This window comes from Lissotriton helveticus, chromosome 6 (assembly GCF_964261635.1).
Source record: "Lissotriton helveticus chromosome 6, aLisHel1.1, whole genome shotgun sequence".
Classification (NCBI taxonomy): domain Eukaryota; kingdom Metazoa; phylum Chordata; class Amphibia; order Caudata; family Salamandridae; genus Lissotriton; species Lissotriton helveticus.
Window position 1 is genome coordinate 822,056,458 of NC_136067.1, and position 19,706 is coordinate 822,076,163.

At 41.7% G+C, this 19,706-nt stretch overlaps 1 protein-coding gene across 3 annotated transcripts in view; it reads right to left on the reverse strand.

Annotated features, from left to right (window-relative positions):
• The window catches only part of ARMC2 (armadillo repeat containing 2), a 397,692-nt gene that overhangs the window by 263,644 nt on the left and 114,342 nt on the right, over nt 1-19,706 (reverse strand). For all 3 annotated transcript variants that reach the window (XM_078646857.1, XM_078646858.1, XM_078646859.1), the window contains one exon: nt 15,848-15,924. In XM_078646857.1, the coding sequence (XP_078502983.1) occupies nt 15,848-15,924 (77 nt within the window). The remainder of the gene's footprint in view (nt 1-15,847; nt 15,925-19,706) is intronic.

Below are 19,706 nucleotides of genomic sequence, written 5' to 3' on the forward strand. Positions count from 1 at the left end.
AAGAGAGAAGAGGGAACGACTCACGAGTGCGGTGACGAAACTGGATCGCATCCATCGGAGAACTCGGGCTCCTAAGGACTGGAAGCAACTTAAAGCAGCCAGCACTCAACTAGCTGGCCTAGATACTGACAGGGCCGAACATGCCACCCTCCGGCTCCGCCATGCCTTCTACGTGGGAGGGGACAGGTGTGGGAGACGTTTAGCTAAAAGACTTAGGGCTGAGAAAGAGACTTCCAATATCTCAATGGTCATCAATCAGCAAGGGAGAGAGCAAACCACTGATCGTGTATAGCTGACACATTCCAACAATTTTATGCATCTCTTTACAAGGCACAAACACTATCAGAGGAGTCCCCGGTCCAGTACTTACAATCTGGGAGAACTGCCAAGCTGGTTTTTAGCCAAGCCAAAGAATGCCCAATTAGATAGGGGGAAGTCATCTCCGCCATATCCAAACTAAAACCTCTAAAATCCCCAGGAGCGGATGGTTTTCCCAACCCTTTTTTATAAGACCTTTTGTTCCACGTTAGCTCCACTAATGGTGAGGGTAGTCAACTCGATTGGTTCATCTGCTCCCATACCACACATGATGTTAGAAGCACTTGTTACGGTAATACTCAAGCCACGGAAGGATAAAAGCCAATGTGCCTCACACAGTCCCATCTCCCTCTTAAACGTTGACCTTAAAATCTTCACTGGTATCTTAGTTCAAAGGTTCTCCTCCCACCTGCTAGGGCTGATAGATCCTGAACAGTTGGCTTTCGTCCCGGGCCGTCAGTGTTCTGACAATACTAAGCACCTTCTGCACTTGATAGACAAATCTGAACGAATTACGGATGAGCGCATGATATTATCAGTAGATGTCAAGAAGACATTTGACAGGGTGTATTGGCCCTATCTCAAGGACACCCTGGAACACTTTTGCCTGCCGCAAGGTTTTATTGATTGGGTGTTGGGAAGCTATACAAACCCTCCGCCTCAGTACGGGTGAATGGTATAATTTCGCAACCATTCCCTATCCAACAAGGAACCAGACACAGTTGTCCACTCTCGCCACTCTTGTTCGCCCTGTACATGGAACCTATGGCCCAAAGAGTGCGCGATGATCCCTCAATATCAGGGGTAAAGTTAGGAGGCGATGAGCACAAAATAAGCCTGTACGCCGACGATGTTGTGGCTACATTGGAGAAGACAAGAGAGTCACTCCGGCGTTTCTGACAGAGTTGGAACGCTTTGCTCAAGTGTCAGGCTTCAAATTCAATATTCACAAGTCACAGGCCCTTAATTTATCCCTGGGTTCCGATACCTTGGAGATGCTCCAGCGGAAACATCACCTCCACTGGGCATAAGACTCAATCTAATATCTCGGGCTGCAGCTATCGGCTAATATACAATCTACTAACTCGACGAATTACACGGCGCTGCTGCGACATGTTCGTGACTGCCTGCGTAAGTGGAGGCCTTACTCACTGTCATGGTTAGGTCGCATAGCAGCCATAATGATGACAATACTACCTATGATAATCTACATATTCCGGACCCTTCCGCTGATTCCCTTAAAGGGGGTGTTACACTCATTGCAGAGAGACTTGGAGCGCTTCATATGGCGTGACCAATGACCTAGAATACACCATGAATTAAGCTATAGTGACCCGGCTGAAAGGGGGGCTGGGAATTCCTAACTTGCAGGACTACTGCTGGGTGGTGCAGCTGCGGCCGCTGGTGGAATGGTCAAGGCCGGAGTCTGAGAAACATTGGCTGTTCATGGATAGGGCTCTAGCTAAGCAACCACTCTGGGGAGTTCCCTTTCTCGCTAAGGCTGCCAGACCCCGGAATCTATACCTCTCCAAGGTGACGCATCCCACTCTGTTAGCTTGGGACAGAGTCGCCACTTCCCAAGGGCTAACGACTCTCCCTTCTTCATTAACACCAATAGTAAATAATCCAGACTTCACTACGGGGCTAGACGCATCAGAGTTTACTCACTGGACGAAAGAAGGTTTCCGTTTAATAGGACACATCTTTGACGCGGAAGGTCCAATTCCCTTTACGGATCTTCGCAAGTCGCACGACCTCCCAGAGGTAGAAAGCTACCAATATCTACAGGTTAGGCACTGGGTAATGCATCCAGAGACACAGAGTAAAGCCAAGAGACCGCAGACCAGGGAAATCCCCCAGGCAAATGAGATTGAAAAGGGAACTGGGCAAAACACTTTCGGGTAAGGAGTGGACGGATATCTACCATAGAGCCCGTCATTCAGCGCACAATGTAGCAAGCCTTGAGACGGCTACGAAAATAGCCACATATTGGCACTTAACCCCTCCACGATTACACAGAGGTAATCCGCCAAGTAGCCCTCTTTGTGGGAGGGCATGTGGCTCGTTGGGAACTCTGACTCATTTGCTGTGGGAATGCCCCCTCTTGACAAACTACTGGGGAACTATCTTGGACGACATCAACCTCCACTTCAACACCCAAATACCCCGCTTTCCTAGTTACACTCTGCTGGGCTTCCCTAACCTGCTCACATTTCTTTTAGAACATGGAGAGGTAGGCAAATGATGTTGGCGCTAGCCCAGCAAAACATTCTCTCCCATTGGGGCACTAAGACTATGCCTACTCACTTGGGGTGGCTGCACAGAATGTGGGGGATACTAGGGATGTAGAAAATCTCTGACGCTCATGATTCCTGGAGCTTCCTTCCAAGACCTTTGGGAGCCTTTCCTGAAACTGCTGACCTCAGAATTTACAGAACTTACCTGCCCTAAGTACCTGAGACTCTGGCGATTAGCTGACCAACCGCAACCTGTAACATCAGCCGATAAGTCACAACAAGATGCATAAATTCCTCTGGATTCGCCAATATAAAAAGAGACCAAAAGAATGTACTAGCCACACTTCAGGCTTGGGGAAGGGTGGGCCAGGAGGGGGGTGCAGTTCTGTTGTTTTTTGGGTGACTGTTATCTATTCTAGCTGATCTAACTGCTGTAACTCCAGAAACACACACAGAAAATGCCTTACTTGTTTGTTGTTCTTTTGAATTGAAAACCAATAAAATACATCTAAACATAAAGAAGCATTCGGGTAAGATAAGCTTTGATAATACTGAAACCATCCAAGTTACTGTTCTTTGACATAATTGCAATATGTTTGTTTGGGTCTGCATGGATATGATCATTTTGAAATCACACACCAAGAAAACAGTGTTCATTAACTTTTTTGCACAGCTCTTCTCAGTTTACCTGCTCCCATAATGAATGATTGGAATGTAATCAAATGATAGGGTGCTACATATGATTTCTGCAATCAAACACACACTCAGCACTGTACACTGAACAGGAAACCAAGAACACAGCATTATTAACTTAAAGAAAGACAAAGCTGCAGTATGTGTAGTACACCTTAGATGCAGGAAATAAGGGTAACCCATGCTCTTAGGGGTTACAATATACAAGGAATTATTTAACAATAACCTTATATGACAATTTTAACTCATTAACACTAGGTTATTATTTCGTGTGAGGAAACAGGTGTGTAATAGGGACTACCTAGAAATAGCTGCATATGGCATACTTGTCAGGCCTAACAGAATACAAGCATAAAGTACTCTTAACTCTTTAGAGTGTGTAAGTATGAGGCTTAGGTCTTGGAGACTAATAGTCTGAAAGATGAAGTTTAACATTAGTCAAGTCAACAAACATAATAGAAATGCAGCAGAGACAAATGTTCCCTTCTGCTGTCTTGTGAGTTACATGTAGTGATTAGCACTGCAAGGCCATCTGGCCTCACATGGTTAACGTTTGAAAGGAAAGATGTTAGTTACAGTGGCTTGCTGACTGAATACGTCTTTGAAAGAAGAATTGCATGTGCTTTAGCCTATAGATATGAGCACTTGGACAGAGGATGCCTCTCCATAGAGAATCATTGGAGACAAAGGTATAAAGAATCACACATATTTGGAAAAGCAGACACCAGGACTGATCGCAAAGGAGTCATGACAGAGCGCCATTATCCGACAGCTGGCCTGACATCTTTTTGAGGGATACGGCGATAGCTACATGGCTTGGCTTGTCACTGTGCGCTTGCAGGTTAAGATAACATTACGGCATATTTTAAATCAGCCCACTTGGGCATGATGGTATTTGAAGTCCGACCGCTAACACAGTAACATTCAAACCTTTATTAGTAGGATGCTGACACAATGTGTTTGGGTTGCTAAATCTATCAGTAACTACGGAGGTATAATTGAAAGCGATAGATATTGTTGTTTACACTACACCATAATACCTAGACTGAAATCGCGAGTATTTGGATTTCAGTTAGATCTGTATTCAGTGCGCTTAAGTATTAAGAAACACATTGATTTAAAGCTCCAGACAATTTTACAGAATATTATGCAACATTGAATGTGCTGGGGAAAGCAGTAACAACATGTACTTTTGGACTTTACAAAATGGCTGCCATGTTCACTGTCTGTTTGCCACACGTATGGGGGGTTAGTCCTTTGTTTATGGGAGACATGGGATAAATATGAACACTAAGTATCACAGAGCTGAAACGTGATCAAGCCGAAACGCGTTTTTTCCTGCCATTAAATCACTTTTGCACGAGCAATCCTGTGGTGTCCAAGTACGTCTGTTGGAGAACGGAGCTGTTGTGGTAAAAAAAATATATATATATATATATATATATATATATATATATATATATATATATATATATATATATATATATATATATATATATATATATATATATATATATATATATATATATAAATATATAAATATATATGGGGGGTGAAAATCACGGAACCTATTGGAAGGTTTAATCAAGGACTTCACTTCCCAGCATACCGCTCATTGGAGAGCATACACTGATTGGGTTAAAAGTGTGACGTCCAAACCCGGATTTAACCTATCTCCCCTTCCCATGACTAAGGTGCAGGGGCACCGAAACGCGTCGGGATCCATACCAGTTGGGGCGGTGTTGTGTGGCGCAGAAAATAAAAGATTTGTGAAAATCATCCCTGGTGGAGTGGCGTTTTCCGAGATCTGGGGCATCTAGGAGGATATATATATATATATATATACATATATATACATATATATATACATATATATATACATATATATATATATATATATATATACATATATATATATATATTCACTTAAAAAACCATAGGTTTCAGGCCTTATATAGTTAGGAATTAGCATTTAAAAAACCATTGAAATTGCTCCTATATAGTTAGTTGTACTAACTATATTTCACGCACCCGCAATCCACTGCTGATGATGTCACATATTGCATCATTCATGACATGGTCAGTGACATCACTGATGACATCACTGATGACATCACTGATGACATCACTGATGGCATCTCATTTGATATCACTGATGACATCACTGATGACATCATCCAGTGACTGTGTGTTTCTGTAAAGTTTAAATATGTTTTACATATTTAAGAATGAGTGGATGTATAAGTGTCTGGATGACTGACTGTATGAGTGAGTGATTAAATGTGTCTTACTAAATGCATGGGTTAGTGACTAAACTGTCTGAATGTGTGCATCAGTATGTCTGTTGTTGTGTAAGCTGCTGCATGTGTTGATCAGTAGCTATATGAGTAGCTATATGGGTTATTGATTGGTTGCCCAAGTATTTGAATGGGAGTGTGTGTGTGGGTGGCTGGGAGGTGTGTGACTCTGTGCATAGATGTGTGAGCAGTTGATTCACTAGGTGTATGAGTTCAAGAGTGCATGTGGAAACAGCTATATGGGCGGTTGACTGTGTGCATGGGTGTGTTGGTGAGTGAATGGATATCTCAGTGCTACATGTCCAAGTAAGTACATATGTAAAAAACAGTGCATGTGAGAGTTGGCATATATAAATGACTATACATGAGAGCCAGTGAATGTGCGAGTGGCTGTATGGATCATTGTGTACTTGTATCACTGATTGTATAAGAGAGTAAGTATGTGTTAGTATATGTTTGAATAAGTAAGGTGTTGTGTGTATAACTGTATAGTTGAGGAGTTGGGGAAATGGAAGTGTGATTGATTCTTTGCATGACTGACTTGGTGTGTGAGTAACTCCATGGATGAGTGGCAGTGTGTGAGTGTCTGTATAGGTGTATGAGTGCATATGATAGTGTTGTATTGATGAGTGACTGTATGTATGAGTGATTCTATGGGTGAATGAGTGAATGTGTGTGTAGACCTAAGAATCAGTGAGTGCGTATGTAGTAACTGGTATTGGTGTGTCAATGGTTTCAAAAATGGTAGTCTGTATTTAACACTCGGTGTATCAAAGGATATATTAGAGTGTGAGGAGGTGCATCGTATTATCACATGAATTATATCATCAGTGATGTGATCAGTGATGTCAATTGAGATGTCATCAGTGATGTCATCAGTGATGTCATTTGAGATGTCATCAGTGATGTCATCAGTGATGTCACTGACCATGTCATGAATGATGTAATATGTGACATCATCAGCAGTGGATTGCGGGTGCGGAAATATAGTTAGTACAACTAACTATATAGGAGCAATTTCAATGTTTTTTTTAAATGCTAATTCCTAATTATATAAGGCCTGAAACCTATGGCTTTTTAAGTGAATTTGCAAGGTTTTTAAAATGCTAATTCCTAACTATATAAGGCCTGAAACCTATGTTTTTTTCAGTTAATTTGCAAGGTTTTTTTAAATGCTAATTCCTAACTATATCAGGCGTGAAACCTATATTCTTTTTCAATAAATTTCAAAGGTTTTGTAAATGCTAATTCTTTTAGCGGATAACGTTTATATATGTTATTATCCTTCTGGGACCACCTGAGCAGCCATCTTGTTTCTCAGGAGAAGTGAGCCACAAGAGAGCCCAAAACAAGAGTGGAAAACGCGAAAAGGGGGCAGAGTTGAGATCCCCTGACCCCCTAGCCCTTCTCAGGGTGTCCCAGAAGGACCACCAAGTGCAAAAAAAGTACGGTGCGCGTACCCCGTGATTAATTTTTTTGTTTTTGCCCTTGGGGGTCCTTTTGGGACCCCCTGAGAAGGGCTAGAGGGTTGGGGGGTCTCTACCCTGCCCCCTTTTTGTGTTTTCCACTCTTGTTTTGGGCTCCCTTGTGCCTCAGTTCTCCTGAAAAACAAGATGGTGGCCAACACTTCCTGGTTTGGACAGTTTGGAATGTTGACAGTCGACTGCCAGCCAATCAGAAACTCGCTCGCGCACGTAAGGGTACGCGCACGTACGCGTACGGTACGCATATGGTGCGCGTACAATGAGCGCATATAGATATATAATTTGATCAAATTTAATTTTCCTCAACAACTACTGGAGGGATTTTCACCAAACATACAAAAGGCACTGCTGCATACCAGTCCCTACCATTTTGCCAAATCGGAAATTATACTTTATGGTCACTTCCCAAACCAATTTACGGAATTGATTTGGCCTCTCGATTTCCCCCGTCCCCTCTCTGAGGGGGGCCCTGGTAAGAACCTGGGCATTTGGTTTAATGAAGATCTGCGATTCACAGAGCAGATTCAAAGACTGACGGGTGCCTGCTTTGGGACCCTTAAATCCCTAGGCAGATTCTTCCCTCTCTTGCCCCAGCCGGCCAAAGAAACGGTCGCTAGAGCCCTGATACTGTCCCGCCTAGATTACGCCAATGCTCTCTATCTAGGCTCCCCCTCCTTTCTGTTAAACAAGCTGCAGCTCATCCAAAATGCGGCGGCGAGACTTCTGCTGGGCATCCCTAGACGCATCAGCATAAGATCACAACTGGCCACACTCCACTGGCTGCCGGTGGCCCAAAGAGTGCAATTTAAGGCTCTGGTTCTCACTCATCGAGCCCTACATGATACTGGCCTGGCGTATCTCAAGAAAAGAGTGACGTTTCACGTGCCCAGTCGATACCTCAGGTCGGCTTCCCAACGCCGGCTGGTAATACCGCGCTTTAGGCGCTCCAGACTGGGCGGTCAATCATTTTCGGTTAAAATGGCTACCCTCTGGAATGCCCTTCCATTCACTCTCAGGGACACCAGAGACCTTAGCTGCTTCAAAAAGCTGCTTAAAACTCACCTTTTCAACCAAGCTTAATGTTGTGCTTCTTCTGTGATTTCTCTGTGGTTATGCTCCGCACCAGGATACTCAAGAGTAGTCGTGCGCGTAATAAATACCCATATAACATAACATAATTCCGTTCAGCCGTTCGAGCTGTAGCCTTGTCAGAATGTCCCAATGGAAATTAACATGGGGAAAACACGTTTTGGGACCCCCCTTTTTTCTCGGCCCCCGCTTGACGAATCCCCTCGAAACTTTCAGGGAAGGAGCGGAGCGCAGCGAGGCAAATTTAAGGAAAATTACAGGCAGATCCCTCAATCGGCGCCAAAGTTATTCCCAATAGAATGTTCGGAATTTCCTATGGTAACTAGGTCCTAACTATATATACCTACTGGCGACCGCCAATATATATATTCACAGGCAAACGATTTCTCTGGCAGCTACACAGCAATATAACTTCCGCCTCAGTGGGCGTGACCAATCAAATGGCATCTTGGTATTTGCCAGAGAAATCGTTTGCCTTTGAATACTAGCCCGAGCCTCTGATGAAGTAGAGATACGAAACGTGTCAGGCTGGACTTCTATGCTGTTGCTGAAATTTGCATCCATTTCACTGCTGCTTCCAACAAGGATATTAAAGGCTGAATCTTACCTTGCTTGTGGGCTGCTCCTTTCTTGCAGGCAAACTTGCGATGGTATATATATATATATATATATATATATATATATATATATATATATATATATATATATATATATATATATATATATATATATATATATATATATATATATATATATATATATATATATATATATATATATATATATATATATATATATATATATATATATAAAATATACCTCCTCTTCCACCTCATCACTCTATCATTCTATTTTTGGAGATTCTCTTGTCAGTGTAAGTCTTAAGAGTAAACAGCACAAAAAGAACAGACTGTTTATAAGACAAAAAATACACAGTTATTTACTCAATTGTAGGGCTCCTATCCTGAGATCAAATAAACCTCTTGAGCAAAGGCCTCTAATTCTGTCCTGTCCCCCAGGATCAAAAGACTGCAAACATGATGAGGGACCTAAAAACTTTGAGTGAAGATGCAGACTACTTTAACAGTAATTCTGATTTTGATCTGTTAAGCTATCTTCCAGATCCATTTAGGAATTTCCACCATCCCAAATCCTGGACTCATCAATGTGGTAGAAATCCTGTTATTGATGTGTACATTTTATCCATCAACAAACTCATCAATGAATCAACACCAAGAATGATTTTTGATAACATTACCAGAGAGAAAAGTAAAGCTTTCCACTACCTTCAACAGAGAATGGATGTCATTATAAAACAGAAAGGTGGTGCTGTGGTTCCAATGAAAGTCAGTGATTAAATTAAGGAGGTAATAAGGCAAATAATGGATACCTACACTTAAAAACCTTTAGAAACAGATAAAACAGATGACTTGTACAGAGAAATTAAGAAAATGGTTGTAAGGTACAAGAGCTTAATTCACATTAATGAAACTGCAGATGTCCTTTTTCATCCTAAACAAAGACCTGTGATATTTTATATGCTTCCCCAAATTCACAAAATAAACAATCCTGGCCGCCCCATCATCTCTGGTAAAAAAACAGCCACTGAGAGACTATAATTAACCTGCACCTCTGTCTATTTTCTAGGAACTTCCATTATTTGTTATGCATACCAGTCACTTCCTTTAGATATTTAAAACAAACCAACACATTTAATGATTACACTCTCCATGCTACATCTGATATTACATTATTATACACCAAGATACCACCTGAGAAAGATCGTATGGCATTACCTGCAGATCTTAATCTAAGAACTGCAATAAGGCCATCAACCAAAGTGCTTACCAACTTTACAAGAGTTATACTTAAATCCAACAATTTTACCTTCAATGGTACACACTGTCTGCAGATAAAAGGGACTTCCAGGGGCAATCGAATGGCTCCATCCTATGAAAATGTATTCATGGGAAAACTATAGGAACATATTACTTACTTATTCTAGCATCAAATCCATGGTATGGCTAAGATATACTGATGACATATTTAAGTTATGAAATGTAGGAAGTAGAGAATTTACAGCTTAAACCAACAGTATCCATCCTACTCTTAAATTCACTGGCAACAATGCTAAACAGAAGCACCATCCTCCTTTTCTGGCTGTGCTATTTACAAACAGAAAATATAATCTAACCTGTACCACAAGCCTAGAGATGCTCATTTGTATCTAAACTGGACTTCTTGTCATCAACACCAATTAAAGTCATCCTCATTTACAGTCAATCACTCAGACTAAGATGCAGCTGCAGCAATGAGGACATCTGTACAGAACATTTACACGAGTTAGCTTCATTTTATCCTCTCCATATCAGACAGCAATACATTGGCAAGTCCTTGCTGTTACCCATGGAAGCACTTATTTAGAATACCAACAGCAGATACAAATGTGACAGAATCACATTTGTAGTTGCATATTATCCATCATCTCCCAACTAAAAAAACAAAGTAAACAAAAACTTCCATTATTATCCACATGAAAAATTACAAAATATTTTTCCAAAACTGCCAGTCATTGACTTTCACAGAGCTTTCAATTTACAATCTCTTATTGTGTGAGCAGAGTCAAGCAAGCTGTTACAAATGCAGGGGTTCCTTGCTGGGATTCTAACAGGTACATCACCTTGGAATACCTTTTACAAACATCAGTAACAAGTTCTGTTACAAGAAGAACCTATGGCACAAGACAGCATTTTGCATGTCACTCAACATGCATTATTTATGTGATTCAGGGCCAAAGCTGTAAAAACAATACACAGGCCAAATAGTGAATGACTTCCGTACATGATTCATGAATTACTAATCAGCAATAATAAGACACTTGAACAGCCTGTAGCCAATTATTTTAACTTTGCTATCCATTTGCTATAAAATTTGAAACCTTTCCCTGTGGAACATGTCTGAAAGGAAAGACTGCTGGAAAACTGCCCTGGGGGTGGGGTCCTCGGGTGAGGAAAAGGCTGGGAATGTACCATTTAAAATCATTGTATCCTTATGGACTAAATATCACAGATAATACCACCTGATTATTGCATATCTCTAGAGATCTCAGGACTGCATGGATTCCACATTCCAAATGGAATTTTCACTCATGATGCTTTTTGAAAATTCAGCAGTGTCAGCTGCGCAGCCACTGAGCAAACAATCTTACACTACCCGAGGAAAGCGGAAATCAAAACGTAGTGGAAATATAGGTTTGTTCTGTGGTGAGATCATCTGTTTGACCTAATTCTAGGATATTTAATTTCTTAGCAAATGACTGTATCCTTTGAAATCAGAATTTTATGTTAAGACCCGGAGGCCAATATTATGCTTTACTTCCATTTGCTATGATCAGCAGAGTGACAGGGATGATTTCCAAATTGAGGAAGACTGTAGTGCTGATCACCCCATTTTGGAGTACTCAAGCATGGTACCCTATGCTATTAGAGATGAGTGTGGATTTCCCAGTACTTCTTCCAATGTTTCAGGGGATCTTACGGGGTCCACTAGGAGAAATAAATGGTCTTGTAGAAACAGGTCAGCTCCAACTTGTGGCTTGGAGACTTTCAGGAGAGTCTGGATGTTTTCCCAGGATGATATATATTACCTAATGGCGGTCGCCACTTAAAAGTGAGAATTAGGTCATCTGCTCCATAGGAAAAACATTTTTGTGTTGCTAATAACTTTGGAACCGTTTCACAAATCATCCAGAAACTTTCCAAAAAGGTGCTATTTTTGGACTAGTTTGTGCATGGAAAATATTGTGGTAATTCTCAAGCCGGGGCTGAAAAAAAGGGGGTCTCAAAATGGAAAATCCCCATGCATTTTACATAGACTTCTTTCAGATAGGCTCCTGCAAAAACGGTTGAACTTAATTGCATCAATTTTGGCAAGAAGCTAGAGCTTAGTCCACATATTGTGCTTTTTGTTATTTGGTGTAAATCTGTTCTGTAGTCTTTGAGAAATTAAGGTTAAACAATCATTGTATAGCTGGACAGTTGGGTTCGTGAGATGCTTAGGAGACTCTTGTGGGAGCATCAATTTAAAAAGAGAGCATTCTGATTCACCCAGGGAGCTTCATATCCCTTGGGCCATCTCGTTTCTGTGGGAGTCAGTCCACCCTTGGGCTGCATTCAATACGGGAAGGGGGTTGCGTGGCCCCCCTCCCCAAACCTCTAAAGGCCCCGGGGAGCCCACCCCTGGGGGAGAAAGTTCTTAAAATGGGGAAGGGACTCACCAGCTCTGGGCAGGGAAACAGATCAAAATATTCATCCAGCATCAGTAGCTGCTCACTCCATGTGGGAGCAATGCTGGCTCCCGCTGCATGCACAGAGCCGGCTGGGGACGCGGGGACCTTGGGGCTCCCCTCGCCCCCAACGAGTATATGGAGTACATTTGACATGGCAGGCCCTGGGGGTGGGGTCCTCGGGTGAGGAAAAGGCTGGGAACGGGGACCATGGCCCCCTCCAGTTTACTTCAAATAGTGGCCCTGGGGGATCATCTCCAGGGCCTTACAAGGCTCATGGAGGGGGGCCACGCAGTCACCCTCCCCTTTAATTTAAATAAACAGCCTTGGGGATGGGGTTCCCAGGCCCTAACAAAACTCGGGAGAGGACCTGCGTGGGCCCCCTCCCTTTAATTTAAAAAAAAAAGGGTCCTAGAGGAGGAGGTCATCCGGGCCTAACAAGACTTGGGAAGGGGGCCACCTATCCTTTAATATAAATAAACGGCCCGGTGGGATGGGGTCCCGAGGACCTTACAAGGCTAGGGCAGGGGACCACTTATTCTCCTCCCTCCCCCCCCCTTTAATTTAAAAAACAGCCCTGGGGCATGTAGTCTCCAGGGCCTAACAAGGCTTGGGGAGGAAGGCTGTCTGCTGCCCCCTTCCATTTATTTTAAGTAGTTGCCCTTGGGGGATTCTCTAAGAAGAATCATAATCTGTGGGTGTTTAGAATTGATCGGACGTCTACTGTGCTAGAAAGACATGCATGAGTCTCCAGTAACACCTTTTCACATGATGTTTGGACATTTAGTGAAGATAAAGGAGGATTGGGAGAAAACAGTGAGCACCTTTGCTGAAAATGGTTGCACCCCCAAGGACCATGAACTATATGTTGGGGAAAAAGACAGAACTCTGACCCTCACCCGAAATGCATGTTCTTTCATAAAAATAGAAGAACATGCACTCCTTCAGTGAGTAAAACCGATTTGTTAAAGGACTATAGAGCAACAGAAGAAAAGGATGCAAGTTATACTGTTTTGCTGTGAAATCTCTCATTTGTCTTAAAGGTATTTCGCAATGCTGGCTTGTAAAAGGTCATCTTGAAGCTAAACATCTTCAGATTGTTGACATTAAGATGATGTAGCAGATCCAGACAAGACCGTATTTGAAGACCTGCTTTTTTTGAAAATGTTTGTCTGGTTTGCAAAATTAGGTTTCTTGGCAAGGAGTTAATTTTAAAACATTTTTCTGAATGTCAGGAAAGAGACAGCATTCATCGATCTTGTTGTTCTGTCCTTTAGGTTTTTAGTTATTTGAAGCAGTAGTAAAAGCAGCCTTCACACATTCAGAAAATCAAAAGGAGAATTCCTTAGCTGCTTAAAGAGGAGAGAACCTAGAAAGCTTGTCAAGATTGTTCTGATTATGTAGATAACAAAAGCTATACCCACAATCGGAACCAATTCCATGTAAAGACAAAGTGGTAACTCTTTAGGCCTTTTACCATGAAAAGCACCGGCTTTAGATTCCTTTTCAAGGAAGGATCAAGGATGGGGTGAAACTTCTACCTTACCAAAGAATGGATGGGCAAGTTGCCCCTCACAAGAAGGATTAATCCTTAGAAGCTGTATAGTCACCATCCAGGAATTTCAAAATATAAGCTTAAAACAAGGTAAATCCAAGCTTTATGTAATATCTCAAATACATAAGTCTGCTTATGTTGAATTAGTCTATGATAAAGAGCAGAAGTAGAAGATTCTAAACTAAAATACTGTACTCATGAATACCCTCTGTATAGGGCAGGTAGAAACCTCACAAGGTTTTGGTCAATGTCCTGCAACTGCAAGGGTCTGAGCAGCCACCAATGCCCTTAGACAATTCTAAATTATACAAACTGGTAGTATGAAGGTGTTCATTCCCCCCCCCCCCAAGTCAGTATCTAGTGTATCATCCTCAACATGTTGTGTTTATGGCACCATAACAGTATGCTCTTGAGAAGCTGGAGGCTCCTGATGTGATTTAAATGCATGCTGATTTGTGCTCAGGAAACACACTGAAAAAGATTTCCGACATATGATATTGATAAGGGAATTAATAATATATCCATAATGGACATAAAAGAACAAAAAGTTGATTTTTCATCAAAAGACAAACTGTGGTATAGAGTCAACTTCGCTAACCAGGGTACATAGTAGTGATGCAGGATACACTGAGAAACAGTTTGAGAAATCAAAACCTTGATTAAAAGCTATGCCTGCCATGCATTTAATAAACAACCTTAAACTAATTCTCAGAATCAAAGAAACACTTTAAGCATTAGAATATAAGTTGCCCAAAATGACCCTGAGATATTTACTGAATCTGGTAGGATATATCAGTGTATAAAGCTACTGCTGTTAAGATCTGTGTGCAACTTGTGGGTTTCAAAACCTGACGTATCCAATGAGCTTCTCTTTCTTCCAATGTCACTACAATAAAATATGATGGGTGGGCTAGTAATAATACCATAATCTACAGTTCCTTAAAGATGCATGCACATCGTGCTTTATAAACCCTACATTAATATTGCTTAAAATAAAAATCTTTTAGATTGAGGGCACATGAAAATTAAAACAATGTGCACCAGGGGATATATCAGAATTTCTTCCTTTTCTCTGATATTTTGTGATTCCTGAAACAAACAAATTTCTGAACGAAACTCCAAGCAAGTCTCAGAAACATTTAAAATACAGACCTCTCTATCAGCAGCAAAAAACTAGAATCTGACAGCTTACAAAATCCCCATTGAACGGTCGGAAAAGAAAAACCTCATATGTTATGTTATGTTATTTTTATTTGTACCGCGCACAGCTGCCCCAGCAAAGGGGCGTCCTGGCGCTTGCAGGGCGCACAATACTGTTGCAGCGTGCTCAACAGTATTGTGAAACATTGACACAAATGCAATTGGGACTTTTAAGCATTAAAATCAAAGTATTCTCTTACTACATTGGGAGCTATTTTACAAATTAAATAGATCATATTTTTTTTAAAACCGAAACACCACAATAGAATAAATAACAGAGATTAATGACCAACCACTTTCATAAAGAAGAAAACCCAGAGGCTCCAGACAGGAAACAATGGGACAATGTTAAATGTTGAAGTAAGTTTAAAAAATGTTCAGGAGAAACTAAGAACTAAACACCCACATAAGCACTAGTACATTAACATATGAAGGTAATCTTCAATACAGGTTTGTGAGCGACTGTGTGGTTCATAATGTCTACTATGCCATAGTAATGGCACCAATCCACTTCTTAATGTTGGTCATACTCGCCTATGATTGGGAAATACTTACATTTTTTGGAAGCTACAAGGCATATATGAATTAAGTGTATATGGTTTTTGAGTGCAGAACAATAATACACTGGATCAGCAGAAAAAGTACACATCTTCATTGTAACAGGCGCACTAAAGTTCACAAACAAATACCTGCTTTAATACCAATGTTACGATTGTCAATGTTCTCTGGACATGATGATGGTCGGTCCTGTCTTTTGGATCCCTGACTTTAAAAAAACACAACAAAATAACCCAATCAAAAAGCATATTCAAGACACATTAGTAGTATTTTTTTTCCAATACTAAATGAGATATCTTATACTGTATTACAAAGATAAACTGCATTTCTATTTTCTTAAAGTAATGTATGCATTGAGTATTCATATATTTGCAAATAGAAAAACGCACATCAGAGACACTGACCGCACAAAATAGGTAATGTTTTTTCCCCAATTTAGAATCATTATCAGTTTCCACTACACCCTGACCTCACTTACAATTACTATGACTAGAGAGAAGTTGAAAACAATAAAGAGAATAAGGTTAAATAAAATGGAGACACACACACCCAGCCTACAAACAATTTTAAATTTCCCTTCAAGTTCCCTGTCCCATGAGCACTTGTCAGGGTATTTCGCTTACTGACAAGGATTTAGCGGGTGTGTAATACTCAGAACCCACTATTACTGAGTGTGTTCAATGAAGAAAAGGCTGATGAAGGTCACTGAATGTGAGTGTCACCTGTCGAAAGGCTTTGCATCCATCACTACGCAACAGCATCTGACACTGAAACTACAATACCTATGAAATCCTGAACTCTCACTTTATTTGAAGATGAGTGCTTCTATCTTGAATTATTGGGATAGCTTTCCTCATGTGTCATGGATTTCTTGCTAGGTACTCGTACTATAGTGTTGCTGCAGCTGTGACCTATTGACTAGATTTGTATTTTTCTGTGGAGAACTCAAAGTTCAAGGGTAAATCCTGGGGAGGGCAGCTTGGGGTTTAGAGAAGTATTTCTCAAATCAAGTCAAGCTGCAGGAAAACAAACTTTGAATCATTTGTACATTTAAGTATAGACTTAAGAGAGACTTTTACAAGAACTATGGGTCACTTCTTGTGAATGTACAGGAAGAATAACTGCACTAGGCATTTCTGAATGTTCATGATTTGTACATATAAATATCTGCAATGTTAAAGGTGTCTACCACCTAATAGATAGGTATGCTGCTACTCCAAGAAATCACAGAAACTGATGAGTATCAATTCCTTTACAACTGCACAATCAGGGCAGTGGAAACTACACCACTATGTTTAGAAAGTGTACATTCTAGAAGAAATGGTAGTTACCCTATCTATAAAGAAGGGATGCGCTTCAATATTCAAACAGAACTGAATCATGCTGGTTTCAGTTTCAAAAACATCAGTTTCACTTCAAGTACCGAGGAATGGTTATACAGAAACCAGGGGCGTAACACAGGCTCCCGCATACCCCGTGGTGCGGGGGACCCCAAGCTCCAGGAGGCCCCCTCGGCACTGCCCTCTGGCCGGAGAGCTCCTGATTGAGCTCGGAGGGGGCCCCTCTAAGTTCCGTGCAGGGAGGCCCCCTCGGTTTTCGTTACGTCTGTGACAGAAACCTCTTAAGGTAGGGGTCTTCAATCTGTGGGGCACGACCCCCAGGGGGAGCCGTGGAGGCCTTGGAAGGGGGTTGCACAATCCCCAGCTTCACTTTTAACACTAGAATCTATAGTGTTATAAATGCTCAAATAAATAAATTGGCTCGAGGTTTTTATAGCTGGTTAAAGCTTACGTTAGTTGATTCATTGATGAATACCCGATCTGCCCATCTGTAAAGTTCTCCCAGTCTGCACAGAGGTAATCTAGCCTCCCACTTCCTGTACGTGGCGCGTGCCCACCTGTGGTACACACATAGATCACACGCACATGTACACACAGAAACAAACGGGCACCCGTACACGGAGACCAACACACACATGCACAGAGGTAGCCAAACATACCAGTACCCTTGCACATTAACCAGCATACAGACACCAGTGCACACAGGACTATGGGCATTTAGGCACACATGTGCACAGGTAAATAAGCGACCAAAATGAATGCTGGCACCCAGAGACATGAACACAGAAATACTCATGTACATAGTCCACATGCAGGCACCCATTACAGACCAGGCACGCAGCTCAATAGGCATACAGAAACCCTTGCACACACACTACCATACACACACACCATTAAACATAGGTCTAGAGACACACACGTTCCAATGCACACACACTAACAGATAGACACCGATGCACACAGATTGTGGTTACCCAAAGGCCGCCCAGCGCTAGAACACTCTATTAGATCGGCATTTCACCTGTTACACATACAGTCCCCAAGCATAGAGACTAATAGGCATACAAACTGCAATCCATGGAGACCACCACATAGGTATCCAAGCACAGAGAACAATATACACACAGGCTTCAATGCACAAAACAAACACACAGGCATCCAAGCACGGAGAGCAATAGACATACAGACACCGATGCACACAGACTAACACACAGGCATCCAAGCAGAGAGGACAATAGACCTAGAGGTACCAATGCACACATACTAACACACAGGCATCCAAGCGCAGAGAGCAATAGACATAAAGATACTGATGCACGCAGGCATCCAAGCACAGAGAACAATAGACATACAGACACCGATACACACAGACTAACACACAGGCATCCAAGCACAGAGAACAATAGGCATAGAGACACCACAGCCCACAGACTAACACACAGGCATCCAAGCACAGAGAACAATAGACATACAGACACTGATGCACACATGCATCCAAGCACAGAGAGAACAATAGACATACATACACTGACGATCACAGGCATCCAAGCACAGAGAACAATAGACATACAGACACCGATACACACAGACTAACACACAGGCATCCCAGCAGAGAGGACAATAGACATAGAGGTACCAATGCACACATCCTAACACACAGGCATCCAAGCACAGAGAGCAATAGACATACAGACACCGATGCACACAGATTAACACACAGGCATCCAAGCACTGGGAACAATAGACATACAGACACCGATGCACACAGGTATCCAAGCACAGAGAACAATAGACATACAGGAAAAGGACAGGAATGCACCGTATTTCATAAATACTGTGCATTCCTGCCCTTTCACATTGGCATAGGGCAGCGCAGCATGAAGACTTGCGGCGCTGTCCTACGCCAATTCCTCATAAATGAGGCCCTTTGTTTTTAGCTACACCTTTGACTAAACCCCCACGCTCACTGACCTTTGGTTTGCTAAACACTGTTTAACATTATTTCCCACTGTAAAAATTATTTGCTGTGGGAATTGGGGGCGTTTATAGGTGACGATAGTTGTCTATGATGAGAAGTACCAGGTTCTAGAAATTTTTGTCAGAAGGGGGTCCTTACCGCTAAAAACGTTTCACAAGGGGGTCTCGGCATCAAAAAGTTTGAAGACCTCTGTCTTAAGGTGTATCTGATCTACTAATAGGCTTAGAAGCTCCACTTCAATGAGAGGTTATTAAAGCTATCTTATTTGGCTTTAGATAACTACCTTGACATGCCGAAGGCTGTGCCAAACATGCTGACAAGTCAGAGTGGTGATACCATATTTTCTGTCTTCTTTCTTATACGATTCCAATTTCCCACTTTTAGCCTACATATTGTAAGTGAGGTTGACGCTAGAATCAGTGAAGGATAGGATGGGAGAATGCATTGGTCCCACTGGATTCTGAATATAAGGTTAATGCTTTATGGAAAAGACATGGAGGTCATAGGAGAGCTCAGGTTATAAGCAGACTTTATTATCCTTTTCACATCAACTCAAAGAACTAAGCTTTATCCAATCAGACTGCAATACCCTGATCACTGCTCCTTTCAGAGACTACCACACTTCAGATTTTCTACTGCATGTCATGTGAAGTCTCGTCGAGCTCTACTCAG